The sequence below is a fragment of the Gorilla gorilla genome, chromosome 3 (assembly GCF_029281585.2).
Source record: "Gorilla gorilla gorilla isolate KB3781 chromosome 3, NHGRI_mGorGor1-v2.1_pri, whole genome shotgun sequence".
Lineage (NCBI taxonomy): Eukaryota > Metazoa > Chordata > Mammalia > Primates > Hominidae > Gorilla > Gorilla gorilla.
The window spans coordinates 129,367,732-129,387,196 of NC_073227.2; the positions used below are offsets into that span (position 1 = coordinate 129,367,732).

The 19,465-nt window shown below is 39.0% G+C and overlaps 1 protein-coding gene across 1 annotated transcript in view; it reads right to left on the reverse strand.

The window, feature by feature from the left end:
- The window catches only part of COL25A1 (collagen type XXV alpha 1 chain), a 497,365-nt gene that overhangs the window by 162,032 nt on the left and 315,868 nt on the right, over window positions 1–19,465 (reverse strand). Inside the window, exons 5-6 of the mRNA XM_063705462.1 lie at window positions 5,567–5,593; window positions 5,401–5,427 (exon numbers count right to left, since the gene is read on the reverse strand). Of these exons, the coding sequence (XP_063561532.1) occupies window positions 5,401–5,427; window positions 5,567–5,593 (54 nt within the window). The remainder of the gene's footprint in view (window positions 1–5,400; window positions 5,428–5,566; window positions 5,594–19,465) is intronic.

Sequence of the window (19,465 nt, forward strand, 5' to 3'; positions counted from 1 at the left end):
ATGACCTAAGTTCCCTTTCAGCCCTATTCCCCTTGTCCCTTCCAGCTTTTGGATGACTGTGTGACACAACCTAGCCAATGAGACATGACCAGAAGTCTACTAAGAAGTTCAAAGTTCATAGGGAAAATGTTGCTTTCTTGATTCAGACTCTTCCCTCTCTATCCTTCCTGCTGATATACGCCTAGATGCAATGGTTGGACTTGAAGCAGGCTTCTTGCAATCATGAGACAAGGCCAGGAGATTCACAGACTTAGTAACATCATTGAATCAACAGTAACACCATTTAATTATATAAATAACACTATCAACTGCCTTCTCCAAACTTCTTTTTATGCGAGAATAATGAACTCACATCCTAGCTTTCATGGTGAAATTGGAGCTTTTGTCCGTATTTTGGTGACCACTTTGGAATCTCTTTCTTGGTTCATCAACTTACCACCTCCCACTCCACCTCTCTCCCTAACCCCCGCTGAAATTCTACTCTGACACTGACCTTTCTACTCAGTATGTGTCCTTGCCTCCAATGATACCTGATGTTCCATGCTAAGTCAGCTCATCCTTTCCGCTTACCTCTCCACTGAGGACTGGACATTGTCTGTACAGCCTAGATTCTTATGACTTTGTTCTAAATGAGTGACATAGTTTCCTGGTCTACTTGGTCACCCTGCTTTCAGTCTCTTCCAATTGTATTCTATAGCAGATACTACCACCAAATATATATATATATAAAATAATTATTTTGAGCCCAAGTCTCACTCTGTTGCCCAGGCTGGAGTGCAGTCATGCTATCTTGGCTCACTGCAACCTCCACCTACCAGGTTCAAGTGATTCTCCTGTCTCAGCCTCCCAAGTAGCTGGGATTACAGGCACTCGCCACCACGCCTGGCTACTCTTTGTATTTTTAGTAGAGATAGGGTTTCACTATGATGGCCAGGCTGGTCTCGAACTCCTGACGTCAGGTGATCTGCCTACCTCAGCCTCCCAAAGTGCTGTGATTACAGCAGTGAACCACTGCATCTGGCCTCTAAAATATTTTTATAAAGAACATTTGGTAATAAGCACAGATAGTCTCAAAATAAGATAAGCACAGATTACTCAAAATTCTCAATGGCTCTCTAATGCCTACCACGCTAGACATTCAAAATGCTCCATAATATAACTTCAACCCAAAATTTTCCATCTATATGACACAATATTTTACTTAACCTACTTATTGGCAAATGGAATATTATTTTTTAGGGTCCTTTTTAAAACTTACTTTTAATTGACAAATACAAATTATATATATTGTTACATATGTTGTTTTGAAATATGTATACATCATGCGATGGCTATATCAGGCTAATTAACATTTGTATTACCTCACATCCTTATCTTTTTTGGTGAGAACACAATGTACTCTCAGCAATTTGCAAGAATACAATATATTGTTATTAACTGTGGTCACGTTGCTGTACAGTAGATCTGTTGAACTTGTTCCTCTTATCTAACTGAAAGTTTGTATCCTTTGACCAACATCTCCTAAAACCCTCCCCACCAGCCATGGGTCACCACCATTAAATGCTCTACTTCTATGTATTCAACTTTTAAAAATTCCACATATAAGTGAGATCATGCAGTTATTTATCTTTCTGTACCTGCCTTATTTCACTTAACATAATGTCCTTCAGGTTCATCCATGCTGTGGCAAATGAAAAGATTCCCTTCTTTTTTAAGGTTAAATAGTATTCCATTGTGTATACCACATTTTAAAAAATCACAAATGGAATATTATTGTTCCTTAACTAAATCCTGCCATTTTCTACTTGGATAATATTGTTTATACTATTTCCTCTTCCTGGAATATGTACTGTCTTGCTCTTCAGTGTATCCTCCTAAAGATTACCAATTTATCAAGTTCTAGCTCAAGTGTCACCTCTTCCACAGTTGCCAGTGCTCATTTAAAATGAAAGAATTTTCACTTTTCTAGCACCCCTTGGTATATATCTATTTGAGGCATATAACATATAACCACACAGTTTCTTACTCAGGTACCCATGAAATTATCAGCTTCTTGAGGGCCATAATGATATAACAATATTTTATTCATACATTCAACAAATATTTATTGAATCTTCACTATTCTATGTGAAGGGGTATGAACAAGACAGAGAAGAACCTTGCTTTTATGCAATATAGGACCTAAGGAGGGAGGGGGGCATACTTCATAGATAATGGGCAAGTAAATACATAAACAAGATAGAATAATCTCTGGTTTAGATTGAGTAGTTAGAGAAGTTCTCTCAGAGGAGGTGATATTTGAGATGAAGTTTCAATGATAAGAACCCAATCACAAGAAGACCGGAAGAGGGCAAATGGAAAGCTGTTGAGTTGGGTGAAAGTGCAGTGTGTCTGAAGAGGACATGGAGGACAGTGTGTGGCTGAGTGTCGTAGGTGAAGGCAAGACTAGTGTGAGATGAACTGGTGGGGATGGGCAAGAGCTAAGCACAGCAGGTTGGATTTCATTCTAAAGTTTTACACAGGAGTAACATGATCTAATTTACAATGTCAAGTGATCTCTCTGCCTGCTGTGTAGAAAATGGATTATACAAGGTTAAGAGTGGAAACAGAAAGATTAATTGGAAAGCCACTGAAGTAATCAAGAACATGAAAGTAAGTTGAATTTGGTGGTTAGTAGAAGAGAGAGATAAGTGGACATATTTATTGTGTCTACAGTATTAAGCACAGTATCTTAAAGATGGTAGCTGCTCAATATATACTGCTGAATATATGTCCAAGTACTTAAAAATAGTCTCACATTCTTAATTTCTCTATGATCTTCAAGTTTTTTCAGCTTCGATTTACCTCTTATGGCTTAATTTATTCCCACTGGACACTTGGGGAGTCAAAGAGTTAAAACTTCCAAATATTCAAGAAAATGATATAGGTCTCATGATGGAAATTCACCTGACAAAGAGCTGACATGATGGAGTTTGGAGTTCACATTGTTATTTATGGGAAGAAATAAACTATTGGAAACAAATGGTAAAAAGCGTAATTCAAAATCTGCAACAGGATGAAAATGGACAGGGTATTGGAATACAAACTCTACATTTAAAAAAAAGAGAGCCTTTGGTCATCGTCAGCAAGAATACCATGCCTAAATAGAGAATGTGGGTAAAATTAATTTTCATTAAAATTGGAAACTTTTCCAGTTCTTGCTTTTGATGTTTTTTGAAATATAGAACCTTCATCTTACTATCTTGATATGATCAATTTCCTAATATGTAGCTAATACTATCTTATTAGATAGTAATGTTTACAAAATTCTAAGAGCACTGAATGAGACCTGCTTGGAATCTGAGAAAAGACAGGCAAGTCAGTGGGTTCTCATTCTCTTTCACCTCTACCTTCCAGGACATTTAGATTCGTACCCATGAAGACTCATCCTGTATTAGGAATTCAATCCAAATTCCTTCAATACAAAGCAAAATACAGAGGAAAATGAGATCACTTTTTGCCACTTTCCACCTGAAATGCTAAATGGGCTCTGAATTGAGTGAAACTTGGCCCCACTCAGTGTGAAAACTAGCTGAAATCTGTATGAAAGGCAGTCTGGGTTTGTCGAAGTAGTTCATGAACTTTGGCCAAACTTTCAAGGAACCTGGTCCAAGTCTTAGTTTGTAATGCAACATGAAACCAGGTGAATTTCAGATGGTTTCAGGTTTCATCCTGAAAATTTGGCCTAGCTTTATAATCAATCATCACTCTTTGTAACGATGAAAGCCAACACACCTTTTTGAAAATGAGGACTGCATGCATACTGATGACAGCTAAGCTGTGAACCACCCTTCACTTCCTTTGCCAAAAGAAGATTTCTCAGAATGGAAACAGTTTCCCTCTTACCTGGAAAGGGGAAGTTGAGTGATTTTGATATTGCGTGTAGAAAGAAATGATACTCGATATGAGGAGACATGTCATGTGAAATAATCACCACATACAGAGCAAATGGCTGTATTCTAACCATTTAAGGTTATGAGAGTCTTATTTTGTTCACATCCATGACAGTGGATAACGTGGTGTTTAATCTCCTAAAATGAGCATTTGGCTTGAAGCTAGTCATCAGCCAGAGTAACTGCCACGAGAAACAAAATGCTGTGAAGCATAATCAGTATTTCTATATGAAGAAGTGACTGAAGAACAAAAGGGAAAGTATAATAAATCATAGCATAACTTTTGTCTAGTTTAAGAAACATGAGGAGATAATACAACTACAAACCTTTCAAGTTTGCATCCACTGCATCTTTTGCAAAAATATCTCTATGCAGTATAAATGCATTTAATAAGTAACTAAGCACAGTGAATTTTACAGAAAGACCTACATAGTTTCTTTTTTCAACCTGAAAGTTTTAAATGAGCCTTTCCACTGTAAAAAATTACTCTATTCAACCAAATACTTGCTTTTGCGCATAGTGACATGAGAAAATTGAGAGGTATGTTGAACGGAGCCACTACATCATTGAAACAGTATGTCTGAACATTTGGGTAATAAGGCACAGATGTGAAGTAGAGGACTTGGCACTACCAAGGTAACAACAAAGCATTCACCATTGTGTTATAATGGTTAAAAGGGCCACATCTGAGAAGCTTAAAAGAATGCTCCCTCCTCCCTGCAATGCTAAATTGTATTACACCTTTTATCTGCTTAAAAATCTATAAAAACTAGAAATTCAAATAAGTATCATGCAAACTTATGGCAAAGAACAAATATGTAAAATGCACTGATAATTTTATCTGTAAAAAACATTTATGCAATAGCACGTAACGTTTAACTGCAGCAAAAGGCCAAATTCCATAGAAATCCACATGGCCTCTATGTTGCGAAACAATTCATGCAAATCTGAAGGACTCAATAGTCACGGGAAAGGTGGCTGCTAGTGATTCTTAGAAGTGAGATCACATGGACACAGGAAGGGGAATATCACACTCTGGGGACTGTTGTGGGGCGGGGGGAGGTGGGAGGGACAGCATTGGGAGATATACCTAATGCTAGATGACGAGTTAGTGGGTGCAGCGCACCAGCATGGCACATGTATACATATGTAACTAACCTGCACAATGTGCACATGTACCCTAAAACTTAAAGTATAATAAAAAAAAAAAAAGAAGTGATTCTGGCCCTTACTCAATATGTCTAATTATTGTAGAATTTTCTATTTATAGGCATCAAGTAAAGATAATGCAACAGAATACATCCAAATCGTTAGTCAGGTTTTTTTAACTTACAAGTGGTATGGTATTCTTGCCAGCCATTACTGAACCATGTGGCACAAAGGCAGTTATGAAGCTGGGGTACTTTCATTCAATAAATGTGGAGTTAGAAACTAATTTTCCGCCCAAGATAGGTAGAGCATGACTTACCCTAGGTCCCTGATCACCTTGTTCCCCCTGTAGAATAGAAAGGTGAGATAACAGTTTTAGCCAAAATTTATACATGATGTTCATTAAAAAGATCAAAATGTAACACAGTATAGGTCACGCCAATATGGATCTCCACTAACTTTATTTCTGGTATGCATTTTCTTACCTTATCGCCTTTTGGACCAGGAGGGCCCTGAAAAAAAGAAAGAGAAAAAAATTTTAATTAAAAAAAGATATTGTAAACTGAATAGATCAGCCAGGTTAGTTGAAAAATTCATTCAAAGAATACAGAGATAGCTGTCAATGAGGTTTCTCAAGAAATTTTGGTTTCTAAACTATAATCATATTAGAATGTGAAACATATAACCATATATGTTTGTGCATGTATACCTGTACATATCATGTCATAAGTACATAATATGCTCAATAAATGTTCACAAACTCAGCACATGTATGCAAGTAGAACCCAGTTAAAGAAATAGAACATTACCTGCAAGTTAGAAGCTCCTGTTGGGACATTTCCTTGTCACCACCCTCTACCAACAGTAACCACTATTCTGACCCCTGACAATATAGATTAGCTTGTCTGTTTTTGTACTTCATGTACATAAAATCATAGAGTCTGGCCTCTTTTGCTTAATTAGTATGAAATTCATCCATAATTTTGTGTGTAGTTGTAGATTGTTCTTACTGCTTTATAATACTCCACTGTATGACTATATCATCATTTACTTATTCATTCTAGTGTTGGCAGCCATTTGTTTCCAGGAGTTTCCAGGTCTTGGCTATTATAAAAATATGCTATGGCCAGGCACAGTGGCTCATGCCTGTAATCCCAGCACTTGGGGAGGCCAAAGCGGGTGGATCACCTTAGCTCAGGAGTTCAAGACCAGCCTGGCCAACATGGTTGAAACCACATCTCTACTAAAAATACAAAAATTAGCTGGGTGTGGTGGCGCATGCCTGTGATCCCAGCTACTTGGGAGGCTGAGGCAGGAGAATCGCTTGAACCTGGGAGGTGGAGGTTGAGGTGAGCTGAGATTGTGCCACTGCACTCCGGCCTGGACAACAGAGCAAGACTGTCTCCAAAACAAGTGCTATGAACATAGTAATTCACGTCTTTTGTGAAAATGTATATTCATTTCTGCTGGGTGTGTATCTAGAAAAGGAACTGTTAGGTTACAGACTATACATATGTTCGGTTTTAGTAGATGCTGCCAAATGGTTTTTCAAAGTGATTCTTAACAATTTAAGCCCCATCAGCGATGTATAGAATTTCAGTTGCCCCATATTACCAATACTTGATATTTTCTATCCTTTTCATTTTAGGCATTCTGGTGGTGATGTAGTAATTTCACATCATGTTTTAGTATGTATTTACCCAGTGATTAGTAAATTGAACTCCCTTTTAATACACTTATTGACCATTTTACATCCTTTTTCATAAAGTGTCTCTTCATACCTTTTGTCCTTGGCCTACTGAATTGTCCTGTTGATTTGCTAGAGTTCTTTATCTATTATCTATTATATATTGTACATATGTATGTAGGTAGATGCAGAGTTATTTATATATTTTGAATGAGTCTTTTGTCAGATATATTTACTGCAAATATGTTTTCCCACTTTGTTTACTGCCTTTACATTCTCTTAGAGGTGTTTTTGATGAACACCTCTGAGTTCTTAATTTTAATAAAACTCAATTTAACATTTTTTATTCTTTATAGTTGTCCCTTTTTATATTCCACTTAAGAAATCTTTGCCTACTTCAATGTCATAAAGAGGGCTTTCCATTTTATTTTAGAAGCTATTTTTTTAGCTAAAGTTTATTTTAAAAGCCAAAAACTTCATTATTTTATCTTCCATATTTAAATCTGAATTTATTAAGAACTGATTGTGTATGATGTGAGGTAAAAGTCAAGATGCTTTTTAAAAATGTGGATATCAAATTAACCAAACACCATTTCTTGAAAATGTACCTTTTCCCCATTATAGTACAGTATTACCTTTGTCATAAGTTAACTGATGCTACGTATGTGGCTCTTTACAGGAATTTCTATTTTGTTGGGCAGCTGTCTATTCCTGGACCTCATTGAGATTTTCTTTACCTTTGAACAGAAATACTAATTCTAGAGGCACTGATATATTTTCTAGCTCTTAAAGATAAAGTCAAGTTTTGGTTTCAGCCCACCTGAGGAGCTGGAGCATTTCAGAGTCACCTTCTCTCACCTCTATTTTCAGCAGGGCTGAGGAAAAAGGACAAGGCTGGACAGGAAACACGCCCAGGTTCTAGCAAAGTGCCAGTGGAGGCTGCTATGTCACTGCAGGTGGGAACGTAGCAATGATCCACCTTCCAAAACATTTCCTTTTGCTAAGTACCAGCTACAGAGTAACTGCACCAAATTCCCATTCTCAGTGTGGCCCTTCTGGTAACAGCTGTGAAATTACCATAAAATTACTAATAACTACATCATGTCCTATACTTTGTATCTTTTACCATTGACAAGAAACTTTTTCACCTGTTATTGCATTTAATCTTTTCCACACTCCAATGAGATAAGTATTATGATAATCCTTTTACAGATGCCAAAAATGAAACTCAAAGACTATCAATGTTAGGCTTCTTGTGAGTTAGAAAGGACTTTAACCCAGTATGTGTGACTTTAAATGCAGAGGTTTTGACACAAAGTATTGGAACACAGCTCTGGAACTAGAGTCTCAGAAAGAAGGATACCTATCTGGTGCCTGCCTTCAACAAGCGCCATCTAAAATGCCTCCCCACTGCATTTTCCACAGTGTCACAGACACTGGTCCCAGCGTCTCAAGTTCAAAATGAGAGAAAGGGGAATAGAGGAGGAGTGAGGAGGGGCAGAGGGGACTAAGATAATGGAAATCAACTTTATAAAACCTTTTTATGTCTTACCCCCAAAATCATTTTGCAAGTTAAAAGAGGAAAGAGAAAATATTATTTTTGTTTTCAATAAATTTTTAACATTTTTATTATTTTCCATGAATCAAGTAGTAATTAGTGAGTACAGTCTGTGTGTTCATCTCTGGAAAATTAAGTTTAAGGACTTTATTCAATTATTTTTAACACATGCAAAATGCTTACTAAGGTTATACAAGTAGGATTTTATTTGTGGTGGGGCAGATGAAAGCCAAAGAAAAGAATAATGAGAGGATATGACCAAATTTAAAAAATAAAATTGAGGTTCTAGTCTTGATTTAAGTAGCATGTTAGTTAACTTTATTTTGATTTTTACACACATTTGTTGAATGTCTATACAGTGTGGCAACACTGTAAGCACTGGTGGAACATATATGTTGGGAAAGGCTGATTTAGAAAGACATGGTCTCTGTCCTGGAGAAGCTAAATAGCCTAGTGTCTAAGGCAAACAGTTTCCACATAGTAGCATTAAGAAAAAACGACCTCTAGAAAACTCAGCTACATCAAGGTCAACTGTTACTATGGACACCTCCCCAGCCTCCATATCCACCCCCTTCCCAGGTTTCTCTTTAAACTTTTGTTTGCTTTTGCCAGTGAGATTTCAGAGGCCACATCTCCCATTGTACCAGTCCTCTAAAGGCACCTTGTTAGGTTACACAGCATCTTTAAGGACAAAGTTTTTGTGAAGTTATTTGACAGTGAGGAACAGAGACAACCCTTTTCCTCAAAGTCCAATTACTCATGCCAAATCCACGTATCAACTAGAGTTCTTTAGCCAACTTGCCCTGAGCAAGGATGCTTAATTAGCATCTACAATTGAGCAATAAATATTGCTGCCTCAAAAGATGGTGTTTCTGAGCAGACAGTATGGCGTCCTGGCACCTGCCAGCTTAGGACAGAAGCAAAGCCGAGGTCAACCTCCATGCACAGCTGCAGCGGCTGCTTCGGACGCTCCGGCCCCGACTTGTGCACTTGGATTAACAGCAGGTGTTTTCTTCTGCTCTGACTGAAATCCCACTCTTCCTTCCGAATTGGACCCTCTTCACTGAAAATATGGGTTAAATTTGCAGAAAAAAGTGGGCTACCTTAGTAAACACAGATAGTATAATATTTCCAAAATTTAGAAGCCATACTTCTTTTCTAAGTCAAAAAATTACAAATGAAAGAAAGGTTTATTTGAACATTACCCTTTAAAATTAAAATTGGGGTATTAATGTTTTTTTTTATCTTTAGCATTAAAAAAGCTAACTAGTATTAACTAAAGGATAGGCAGCAATAAAAATTAATGGCTATTTGAATTACAAATTATTTTTCAATGGCACATTGCTGTTTCCAACTAAACCAAGCTCAACAATCTAATATTTAGTAGACATATTTATTGTTCAGGTGACAGTATCAATGGCTGATTGGTAACTATTTGAAGATAAAACTTTGTTGCTCCAACAAGGTTAGGGTCAATGGAAAGGAAAGATGATAAAATTAGCAGTCATAGGGAAGTGAACAGTGAGTCACAGCTCTATAGAAGGCCCTTTTGGGGACTCTTGTCCTGGTTTGGTCTAGAATCCAATAGTCAGATCTTTTATAAGCCCCACTTTAATAAATAAGTACGAATATTTGAAATGATCTTTTGAATCAGTTGTATGTAATTAATCCTAAAGTTAATTACATTAATAAGTACTTAAGGGTGCTAATAAAGTTTTTATTTATTAGTGTTGTTAGTAATTAGAACATTTATTTTAGGGCATTGTTGGAATGTTATTAACTTCCTACCAAAGGATTTCTACATTTCTGTGGCAAACTTAAAATTAGCCCCTGTTCAAACGGCTTTACATTCAGAGTTTGCAAGAACCACCCTTCTATTTGTAAAAAGCCTTTAATGTGGGTTTTGGCCTATACCAATTTAAGTCTCCTCAAATCTACTTCCGTTTAAGTAACTAAGGTTTTAGCTTTTTTCCTATGCTCTATTGTCTATTTCAATTAAATGATAAAACCAAACTAAAAACAAAGAGAGGCACAATGAATGACATTCAGGAAAATACTGAATTTCAATCTACATAACAGCAATGGAAATACAGCTGGAAAAGAGAGATATACTCATAGGCCTGGAGTAACCCAATCATGGTTTTTTATTTACTGGAACTGTAAATTATATTTGCTTTGAACTGGAAAAAACTAAGGCAGGAATAGTTTTTAAAAGATGACAATCATGAAAACAAAATTAAATTCTGCTTGAGGTAGAAAAAAGTGGAAAAGGAGCAAATGCTGGGAATTCTTGGCAGCCCGAGTGCCTGGAATAAGAACGGGGTTATGACTTCTATCCCAGGAAAGAATAGATAAGTTTATTTTTATTCATGAAATATAACAAAACCTTTTCTGATTAATCTATTCATTGCTGTAGAAATATGAGGACAAGCAAGCTTCACTCTCTAAGAATTTCTGGCTCACTATCAGCCAGGCGATGTACTCTGAGTCTGGAGGAGGGACATGTAAATATAATCACAATCAGTGGACTAAATACTGTGTTGTGGGAGTACAGAGCAGAAAGAGGTGGGAGAGCTGGAGTTGAAAAGATGCTATTGGAACTGGCTCTTGAAAGATATCCAGGAATAAGGGGATGGAGGGAGGAGGAGCGAAGCAGGCTGGAGGCGGGAAGGGATGCACATGCCCAGTTGTGAGAAAATACCACTCTGTCAGAGAAAGGAGTTCAGGGTGGTAAGAACATGTGGGGAGTGGAGATAGAAAATAGCAGGAAAGAGATTTTAAGAGGCTGGTTAACCACACTCAGGCATTTGAGCTGGATTCTGTCATCAATGTAACAAGGAGTGCGGAGATGAAGTGTGCTCTGTTTTGTGGAACTCTGAGAACACGGGGTGTTCAGGATTCTTAGGAAGTATTTGCCTTGGTCCAAAAGAGAGATGGTAAAGCTTTGAATTAAGGTTGTGCTAATGGAGGCACAGGGAGAGTTCTAGATTCAGGAGACATTTCTCAAGTAAAAATCAACAAGACTAGTTAACTGATTGGACATGGGGGCCACTGACAGGTGTCACCATGTTTTAACAAGTCCTACTCATTTCAAGGTTCACAATTTAGTGTATTTGCAGACAAGCATTGGCCTAAGCTGGTTCAACGTAGATAAACACAGCAGTTCCACAGCCAAGTGAATCAAATAGAGTTTAAATCTGGTTTTAGTGTTATATTTCAAATCCACAGTGTTGGCAGCTTCGGCTGGCCTAATTGGAAATAGCTGAGGAGAGAGAAAACATTCTCTATCATCACCATTGAGCAGAAGCAGCACAGAGGTAGTCATAACTGCCTCCCCTCAGAAGCCACAATTCTTCCGTGTTAACTTCTGAATAGAGGAAACCTTTATCACATTTTCTTTCCTCTACTTTTTCAACTGTAAACTGAATATGGAATTACTCTATTTTAAACTCTACAAGTTTCCTACTCTTTTAAAGATAAAGAAGATAGTCTGCTGTACAAGCCGTCCTCTAGGAGCACAGCACAACCTCAATGGTCACCGCACGTCTGATGTGGGTCTTCTTTCTGATGTGCTCAGGCACAAGCAAACATCGATGTTCACAGTCTCACAGGGAGGAAGCGGAATATCCCGTTTTTCTCTTGTACAACTAGGATAGAAGCTTCAATTCTACTGCCTACTCCCTAAATTGCATGATGAACTTGACTCATAGTGCCAATGACACACATACTCAATCCCCACACTTACAAGGAAACTGAATTTGGTACCACAGTTTCTTAACAGGTCTCTAAAACTGCAGAAAACCACATTGCAAATAGTATTAACAATTGAAAATATAGTGTTTTACTTGAAAAATAGGGATCCTAGGTATTTAGGTGAGGATACATCCACCCTACTTCTGAAAAAAAGTGTTTTATGTAGTACAGGTTTACCTCCAACTAGAATGTGAACATGTGTTCTTTCGAGTATTTACTTTCACCTTAAACTCATACATAGTTTTCTGTTTTACTGGCACACATTTTTTAGAGACATTTCTTCTTCAAACCACTAAGTTGTTTTATAGACTTTCAACTTTGCAAATAACTTGAACTACAAATGTGAAAATTTTAAAGTTAAAATAACTTTTTCTGAAAAAACTGATGTAAAATCATAGGAGTTCCCGTATGTAAGTATAGATAAATTGTGTGTGTGGATACTTGTGTTTAATATCTTTTTAAATGCTTCAGTAAAAAGTTAAAAAAAAGTGAAAGTAGAATTTGAGAGTTACTTTAAAATGCAGTACATGAAATAACATATCTTGGCGGTTAAGAGCTCAAGTTTTGGAGTCAAACCGATGCAGATTGAAATCCTGGCTGCAATCACCTGTGCGATCTTTAAATGGTTAATTAATCTCTTTGTTCCGCAATTTCTTAATCTTAAAATGGGGAAAATAATGCCCACTGTTTGGCTAAAATAAAATATTATACATGAAGCAATTTATAAAATGCCTGCCCTACCAATAATATAATAGTAATTATCAAGTACACGCTCCATATTTTTAATATTTTAATTATCATAAACATAAAATAAAATTTATTTTTCAGATACTTGACTTGAGGATAAAGAAATACAATCAACTTCCTGGCTAGGTGCGGTGGCTCACGCAGCACTTTAGGAGGCCGAGGCAGGCAGATCACAAGGTCAGGAGTTCGAGACCAGCCTGACCAACATGGTGAAACCTCGTCTATACTAAAAATACAAAAATTAGCCAGGCGTGGTGGCATGCGCCTGTAATCCCAGCTACTCAGGAGGCTGAGGCAGGAGAATCGCTTGAACCAAAGAGGCGGAGCTTGCAGTGAGCTGAGATCGTGCCACTGCACTCCAGCCTGGGCAAGAGTGAGACTCTGTCTCACAAAACACACACACACACACACACACACAAACAAAACAAAAAAGAAATACAATTGATTTCCTAAACCAAAAGAAAATGCCTTGGGAAATGTCCTGGGGGGACGGTGAAAATATTTGGAGAATAGGAAGGTCTAATATAGTCTACCTCTATCGTTAAGGAACTATTACCAAACAAAACAAATAAACTTGGTCGTAGTTTTAACCACATTACTTTTATGATTAAAATAGACTAAACGTCAGGCCCTAGAACCACCTAGTCACCCGTAGCATAGAGTAAGTGCCCAACCAGTTCTTGCTGAATTGAAAGGCCCAGAAAGAAAAGAATGCAATAAAACTCTCAGTGTTCAAAACAGCAACATATAAAGCATTATAGAAGAACCAGATTCAATGTTGCTTCAGAAGAACCGTGTTTATTATAGTGTCAAACTCTGCTAAGCCAGGGAAGGGAATTATAGCTATAAACAGATTTATAGCTTCAGACTTTACACCTTTCAGTGTGCACTGAAGATTAAAAGAGACCAAGCAGAGGGGGTGGGTATAAACAGAAACTTTTAAAATATCAAAACCAGCCTCACTTACTAGAAAACAAATTTTTATGGCTATTATTTTCTGGGCATTTTCCACAGTAAGATCATAACTATAAGGTTTTTTGTGATGTCCATCTGAGCCCTGAACAAGGGACTATATGTGCCCATGATCAGTCTTAAATCAAAAGCAGCTGCCATAAGGAAGCAATTAGTGGGTCTAGCACTAAAGAACATTTAGAAAAACCAAACATTAAAAAAGGACTCTCAAAAGTAAGACTGATGTAGCTCAATGTAGTTAAATGCTTATAAAACAGCAGGAATCAGGGACGCTCTCTCTGGTTTTCTTTTCTAACACAATACAAATTAAATACAGTCAAATTACCGCTCCTGCCAATCAAAACGAAGGGAACCCTTCTTCCTAGCATCATTCCTTGCCTTACATGTTTTAAGAAATTGCTAAAACTTCTTTGTTTAACTTTGATTTTTTTTAACTTATTTTTAAGAGGTCAAATAAAATGAACCCCATGGTGAAAGACTTGGAATCCTAAACATTCCTTTTGTCGAAAGAAAGTATCAACTTGCTCTTTTAATGCCCTAGTAGTCCTGTGATTTTACAGCTAATGGTGCAACCTACCCTACAATGCTCTTACTGTCCTCAACACGATTCAAATGTATTCAGAGATACGTTCATGTTTATACCTTGGGTTTAATCTATAATCATCGATTTCAGCATGTTTCCTAATATATTGTCCCAACATAGTTTTATCCGGGCTACTTAAGAAACATTGTGTGCCGGTCAGTTCGATTCTTTGCTTCATTTGCAGTAGTATTGTGTCCAGAACTGGTGGGTTCTTGGTCTCACTGACTTCAAGAATGAAGTCGCGGACCCTCGCAGTGAGTGTTACAGCTCTTAAGGTGGCGCATCTGGAGTTTGTTCCTTCTGATGTTCGGATGTGTTTGGAGTTTCTTCCTTCTGGTGGGTTCATGGTCTCGCTGGCTCAGGAGTGAAGCTGCGGACCTTCGCAGTGAGTGTTACAGCTCTTAAGGCGGTGCGTCTGGAGTTGTTCATTCCTCCCCGTGGGTTCGTGGTCTCGCTGGCTTCAGGAGTGAAGCTGCAGACCTTCGCAGTGAGTGTTGCAGCTCATAATGGCAGTGTGGACCCGAAGAGTGAGCAGCAGCAGGATTTATTGCAAAGAGCAAAAGAACAAAGCTTCCACAGTGTGGAAGGGGACCCAAGCGGGTTGCCACTGCTGACTGGGGCAGCCTGCTTTTATTCTCTTATCTGGCCCCACCCACATCCTGCTGATTGGTAGAGCAGAGTGGTCTGTTTTGACAGGGCGCTGATTGGTGCCTTTACAATCCCTGAGCTAGACACAAAGGTTCTCCAAGGCCTCACCAGATTAGCTAGATACAGACTGTCCACACAAAGGTTCTCCAAGTCCCCACCAGAGTAGCTAGATACAGAGTGTTGACTGGTGCATTCACAAACCCTGAGCTAGACACAGGGTGCTGACTGGTGTGTTCACAAGCCTTGAGCTAGATACAGAGTGCCAATTGGTGTATTTACAATCCCTGAGCTAGACATAAAGGTTCTCCACGTCCCCACCAGACTCAGGAGCCCAGCTGGCTTCACCCAGTGGATCCCGCACAGGGGCTGCAGGTGGAGCTGCCTGCCAGTCCCCCACCGTGCGCCTGCACTCCTCAGCCCTTGGGTGGTTGATGGGACTGGGGGCCCTAGAGCGGGGGGGGGGGGGGGGTGGGGGGGTGGCGCTCATTGGGGAGGCTCTGGCCGCACAGGAGACCATGACGGGGGCGGGAGGGAGGCTCACGCATGGCGGGCTGCAGGTCCGGAGCCCTGCTCCGGGGGAAGGCAGCTAAGGCCCAGCGAGAAATTGAGCACAGCAGCTGCTGGCCCAGGTGCTAAGCCCCTCACTGCCCGCGGCAGGTGGGGCCAGCCGCCCGCTCCGAAGTGCGGGGTTCGCTGAGCCCACGCCCACCCGGAACTCGCGCTGGCCCGCAATCACCGCGCTCAGCCCGTTCCCGCCCGCGCCTCTCCCTCCACACCTCCCCACAAGCTGAGGGAGCCGGCTCCAGCCTTGGCCAGCCCAGAAAGGGGTTCCCACAGTGCAGCGGCGGGCTGAAGGGCTCCTCAAGTGCCGCCAAAGTGGGAGCCCAGGCAGAGGAAGCGCCAAGAGCGAGCGACGGCTGTGAGACTGCCAGCACACTGTCACCTCTCAGTATATAGAGCAATATAGGTTTTATGAAGGGCCGCTAAGCACAACACAGGATAAGGGTAAGATGTTCCTTTGAGTCTAAAGAGATACTCAGAAGGAATTAAAAAATGACTCTCAAATGAGGCTAGGAGAGTCTGACTCTCAGGGCTTGTCTACCATTCTCCTTCTTCCCATGTATACTGGATCTCCCTCCTTTTCAGTTGATGCCTAAGATCATCAAAGGCTTTTAATATGAGTTTCTACAACTACCACACTCCCCATCTTCAGAGTCTTCTGTACCTTCATCCTTCTCTCTGTGGAGTGAAGAACACTGTACCTACCCACTTCTGTGCTTCCTCCCCAGCCTTGCCCCAGTTACTCTTTTTCTCACTTGTCTCTTCAATCATTCCCATTACCTTGGATTCTCCTCCATGCTCTTCGAACATGTTCTTTCACCCTCTCCTAAAGACAAGGGGAAGCAAAGCTGCCTTTGCCCATTACTCCCTCATTTTAATGTCTTGTCTTCTTCCTCACTGTCTCCCTAAATAGATTGGGCATAGAAAGGAAGTTGAATTGCAGGACGGAAGGGGAGGTAGCAGAATAGACATCATATTTTTATAGTCTGTTTTGGGAAAAATAAACATGAGTTGAAATACATACTGATCTTGGGGACATTTCTTTCCATTAGGAAGAAGAAAGCTAAACTATGGGAAGGAAAACTGCTGAGCCAGTCCTCCAGGCACAAGAGAGGAGTTATCTCTGGTGAAACTAAAACCAAATAAACTGGAGTTTTGGGAAGATGGGGTTGACAAAACCTGTAAACATTCAGATTGCCCAAATTTGTGTCTAAACCTTTTTTGTTTTTTACTCTACTTCCCTCATTAGCTATAAAATATATACCCTTAAGGCTACAACTATTACCTGACTTATGTCCTAAATTCTTTTTCAAGCTGCAATCCTGCATTCTCAAGTGGTCACCAGATGTATAAGCCAACATATACTATCATCAGCTCAAATTCAACATTCTCAAACCAAATTTCTCAATTTCTGTTGCAAGCCATTCATGATTCTTGACTTTCCTATTTTTCCTATTTTTGTTAAACTCAGTACTGCTCCTCCAAGCCTAAAAGCTGAGTATTATATTTGATTCACTTAATCTATTGCCAAGTCCTATAGATTTCATTTTCCACAAAATCCCTTGAATCTATGGCCATCTTTTCATGTTTGTTGCACCCTTATTCCTGGATAACTGGAATAATCTACAAGCCTCTGTTGGCCTTACCTCTTCTATTCCATCCTACATACTTTTGTCAGATTAATTTTTCTAAAGCACATTGCTGAGCATATCATTCCTCAGCTCAAAGAACTTCAGGGGCCCATTTTGTAATCTACAATGAAAAAGTTGCCATAGACAACAATCTTCAATAGATGTTATTTGGTGAAAGGTTGCTGGGTATCAGGTCAACATACCTTGACCTCCTGATCAACCAAACTTTGTGTACTTCTTGATATAATGAACTAAGAATTGTACTATACATTTATTACAGGTTTTCCTAAAAATTGAGCCAAACCTACTCAATCTTCTGAATGTAACCTGTAGTTTAAATAAAACAGAGAACATAGGGGAACAAGTTAAATAATACCACAAGGAAGTAATTAGACAAATCCAGAATGTGGGACACTCTAAATGTAGAATAAATGTCCTAGAAAAACTGATTTCATGAAATAATAAGGGGAAGGAAGACCACTATAGAATAAGAAAGACTGAAGAGTTTTAATAATTAAATGCCAAGTGCAGGCTTTGGGTCTTGGTTCTAACAAAACATCTGTAAAAAGACATTTTTGAGACAATTGGTGAAATTTAAATATGGACTGAGTGTTGATATTAAGAAATTACTGGTAATTTTATTAGGGTTGATGATAAAATGGTGGTTATGTTTTCCAAAGCCTCTATCAGTTAGAGATTCATATTTCAGTATTTGTAAATAAAACAACATAATATCTAAGCTTTGCTTTAAAATATACCAGCAAAAACTAAACAAAACAAAATAAATGAGAGGAAAGGGATTCATAAAAGTAAGATTAGCAATTGATGTTTCTTGAGGCTGGGTGATAGGTCTAGGTCAATTTATGATACTATTTTCTCCTCCTTTTGAGAATCTTTGAACATTCCCATAGTAGTTATATAATTTAAAAATTTATTTTACAATGCTGTTCCCATTCATGCCAAATAAAGCATTAACTTCTATCTGTGTCCAAAGCCTTCTATAACCTGCTCCTAATTTTCCTTTTCTGCCTTATCTTCCCCAATTCTCCACAAGGAGCCTCTCCTCCAGCCTGTCTTCAATACCATCTGTTCTCAAAATGACCCCGTCTTCTCACTCTCTCTATCTTTACTTACGTCCTTCTTTCTCCTGAATAAACATTATCAATTGTCATTTTGCTTGGAATAGTTAGAGCATACCTTTCTTTTTCTTTTTTTTTTCTTTTTTTTTTTGAGATGGAGTCTCGCTCTGTCGCCCAGGCTGGAGTGCAGTGGTGTGATCTCTGCTCACTGCAACCTCCGCCTCCCGGGTTCAGGCAATTCTCTGCCTCAGCCTGCCGAGTAGCTGGGATTACAGATGCCCACCACCACGCCTGGCTAATTTTTTGTATTTTTAGTAGAGTCGGGGTTTCACCATCTTGGCCAGGCTGATCTTGAACTCCTGACCTCGTGATCCACCCGCCTCTGCATCCCAAAGTGCTGGGATTACACAAGTGAGCCACCGCACCCAGCCGTGCATACCTTTCTTAAACGTCTTACCTGGAAGCCTGAGCTATGAAGCTACTTGGAAAAAAAAAAAAAACATAGAATTTTGAGTTTCTGAAAGAAAATTTTGTTTTTGCAGTACAGTCCCATCTCCACCTCCCCCATAAGCTCACAATCTCTATAGCAATCATTGATGACTCATCTCCATGATCTCACTCCCCAAAGCATTACCAGACTATCCTTTGAATATGTCCTTTCCTTATTTCTGAACTCCTAAAACACTTGTGTCACTTTTATGAAACTTAGCTCACCCTGCTGGGAGTAAGATTTGTTTCTTAATAAAATACCAGGGCCCTTGAGGGTAGGAAAAGAGGTACATGGAGAAACATAACAAACACTGACTTTGGAGGCTTTAATATATACTACCACGTGACCTTTGGCAAATGACTTAACGTCTCTGAGCCTCAGTTTCCACATCTGTAACCTAGAGCAAAGAATAATTACCTCATATGCAAGTTGTAGAAAGTAATTAAAAGAATGCAGGGTTTTCTGTAAATATTACTTCCACTCCCTTTCTCTCAAATGTGTAGCTTTGTGCCTTATACATGGTAAATATCCAATAAATACATTAGCATATTTTCTGCAACAAAGGCCTTTAACAATACATCGGGACCAAAATTAGTATTTTCTGAATAGCCTGATAGCAATAAAAAAGACACAGATATCTGTGTATCCAACATGCTTCCAATGAGTGCTTATGAG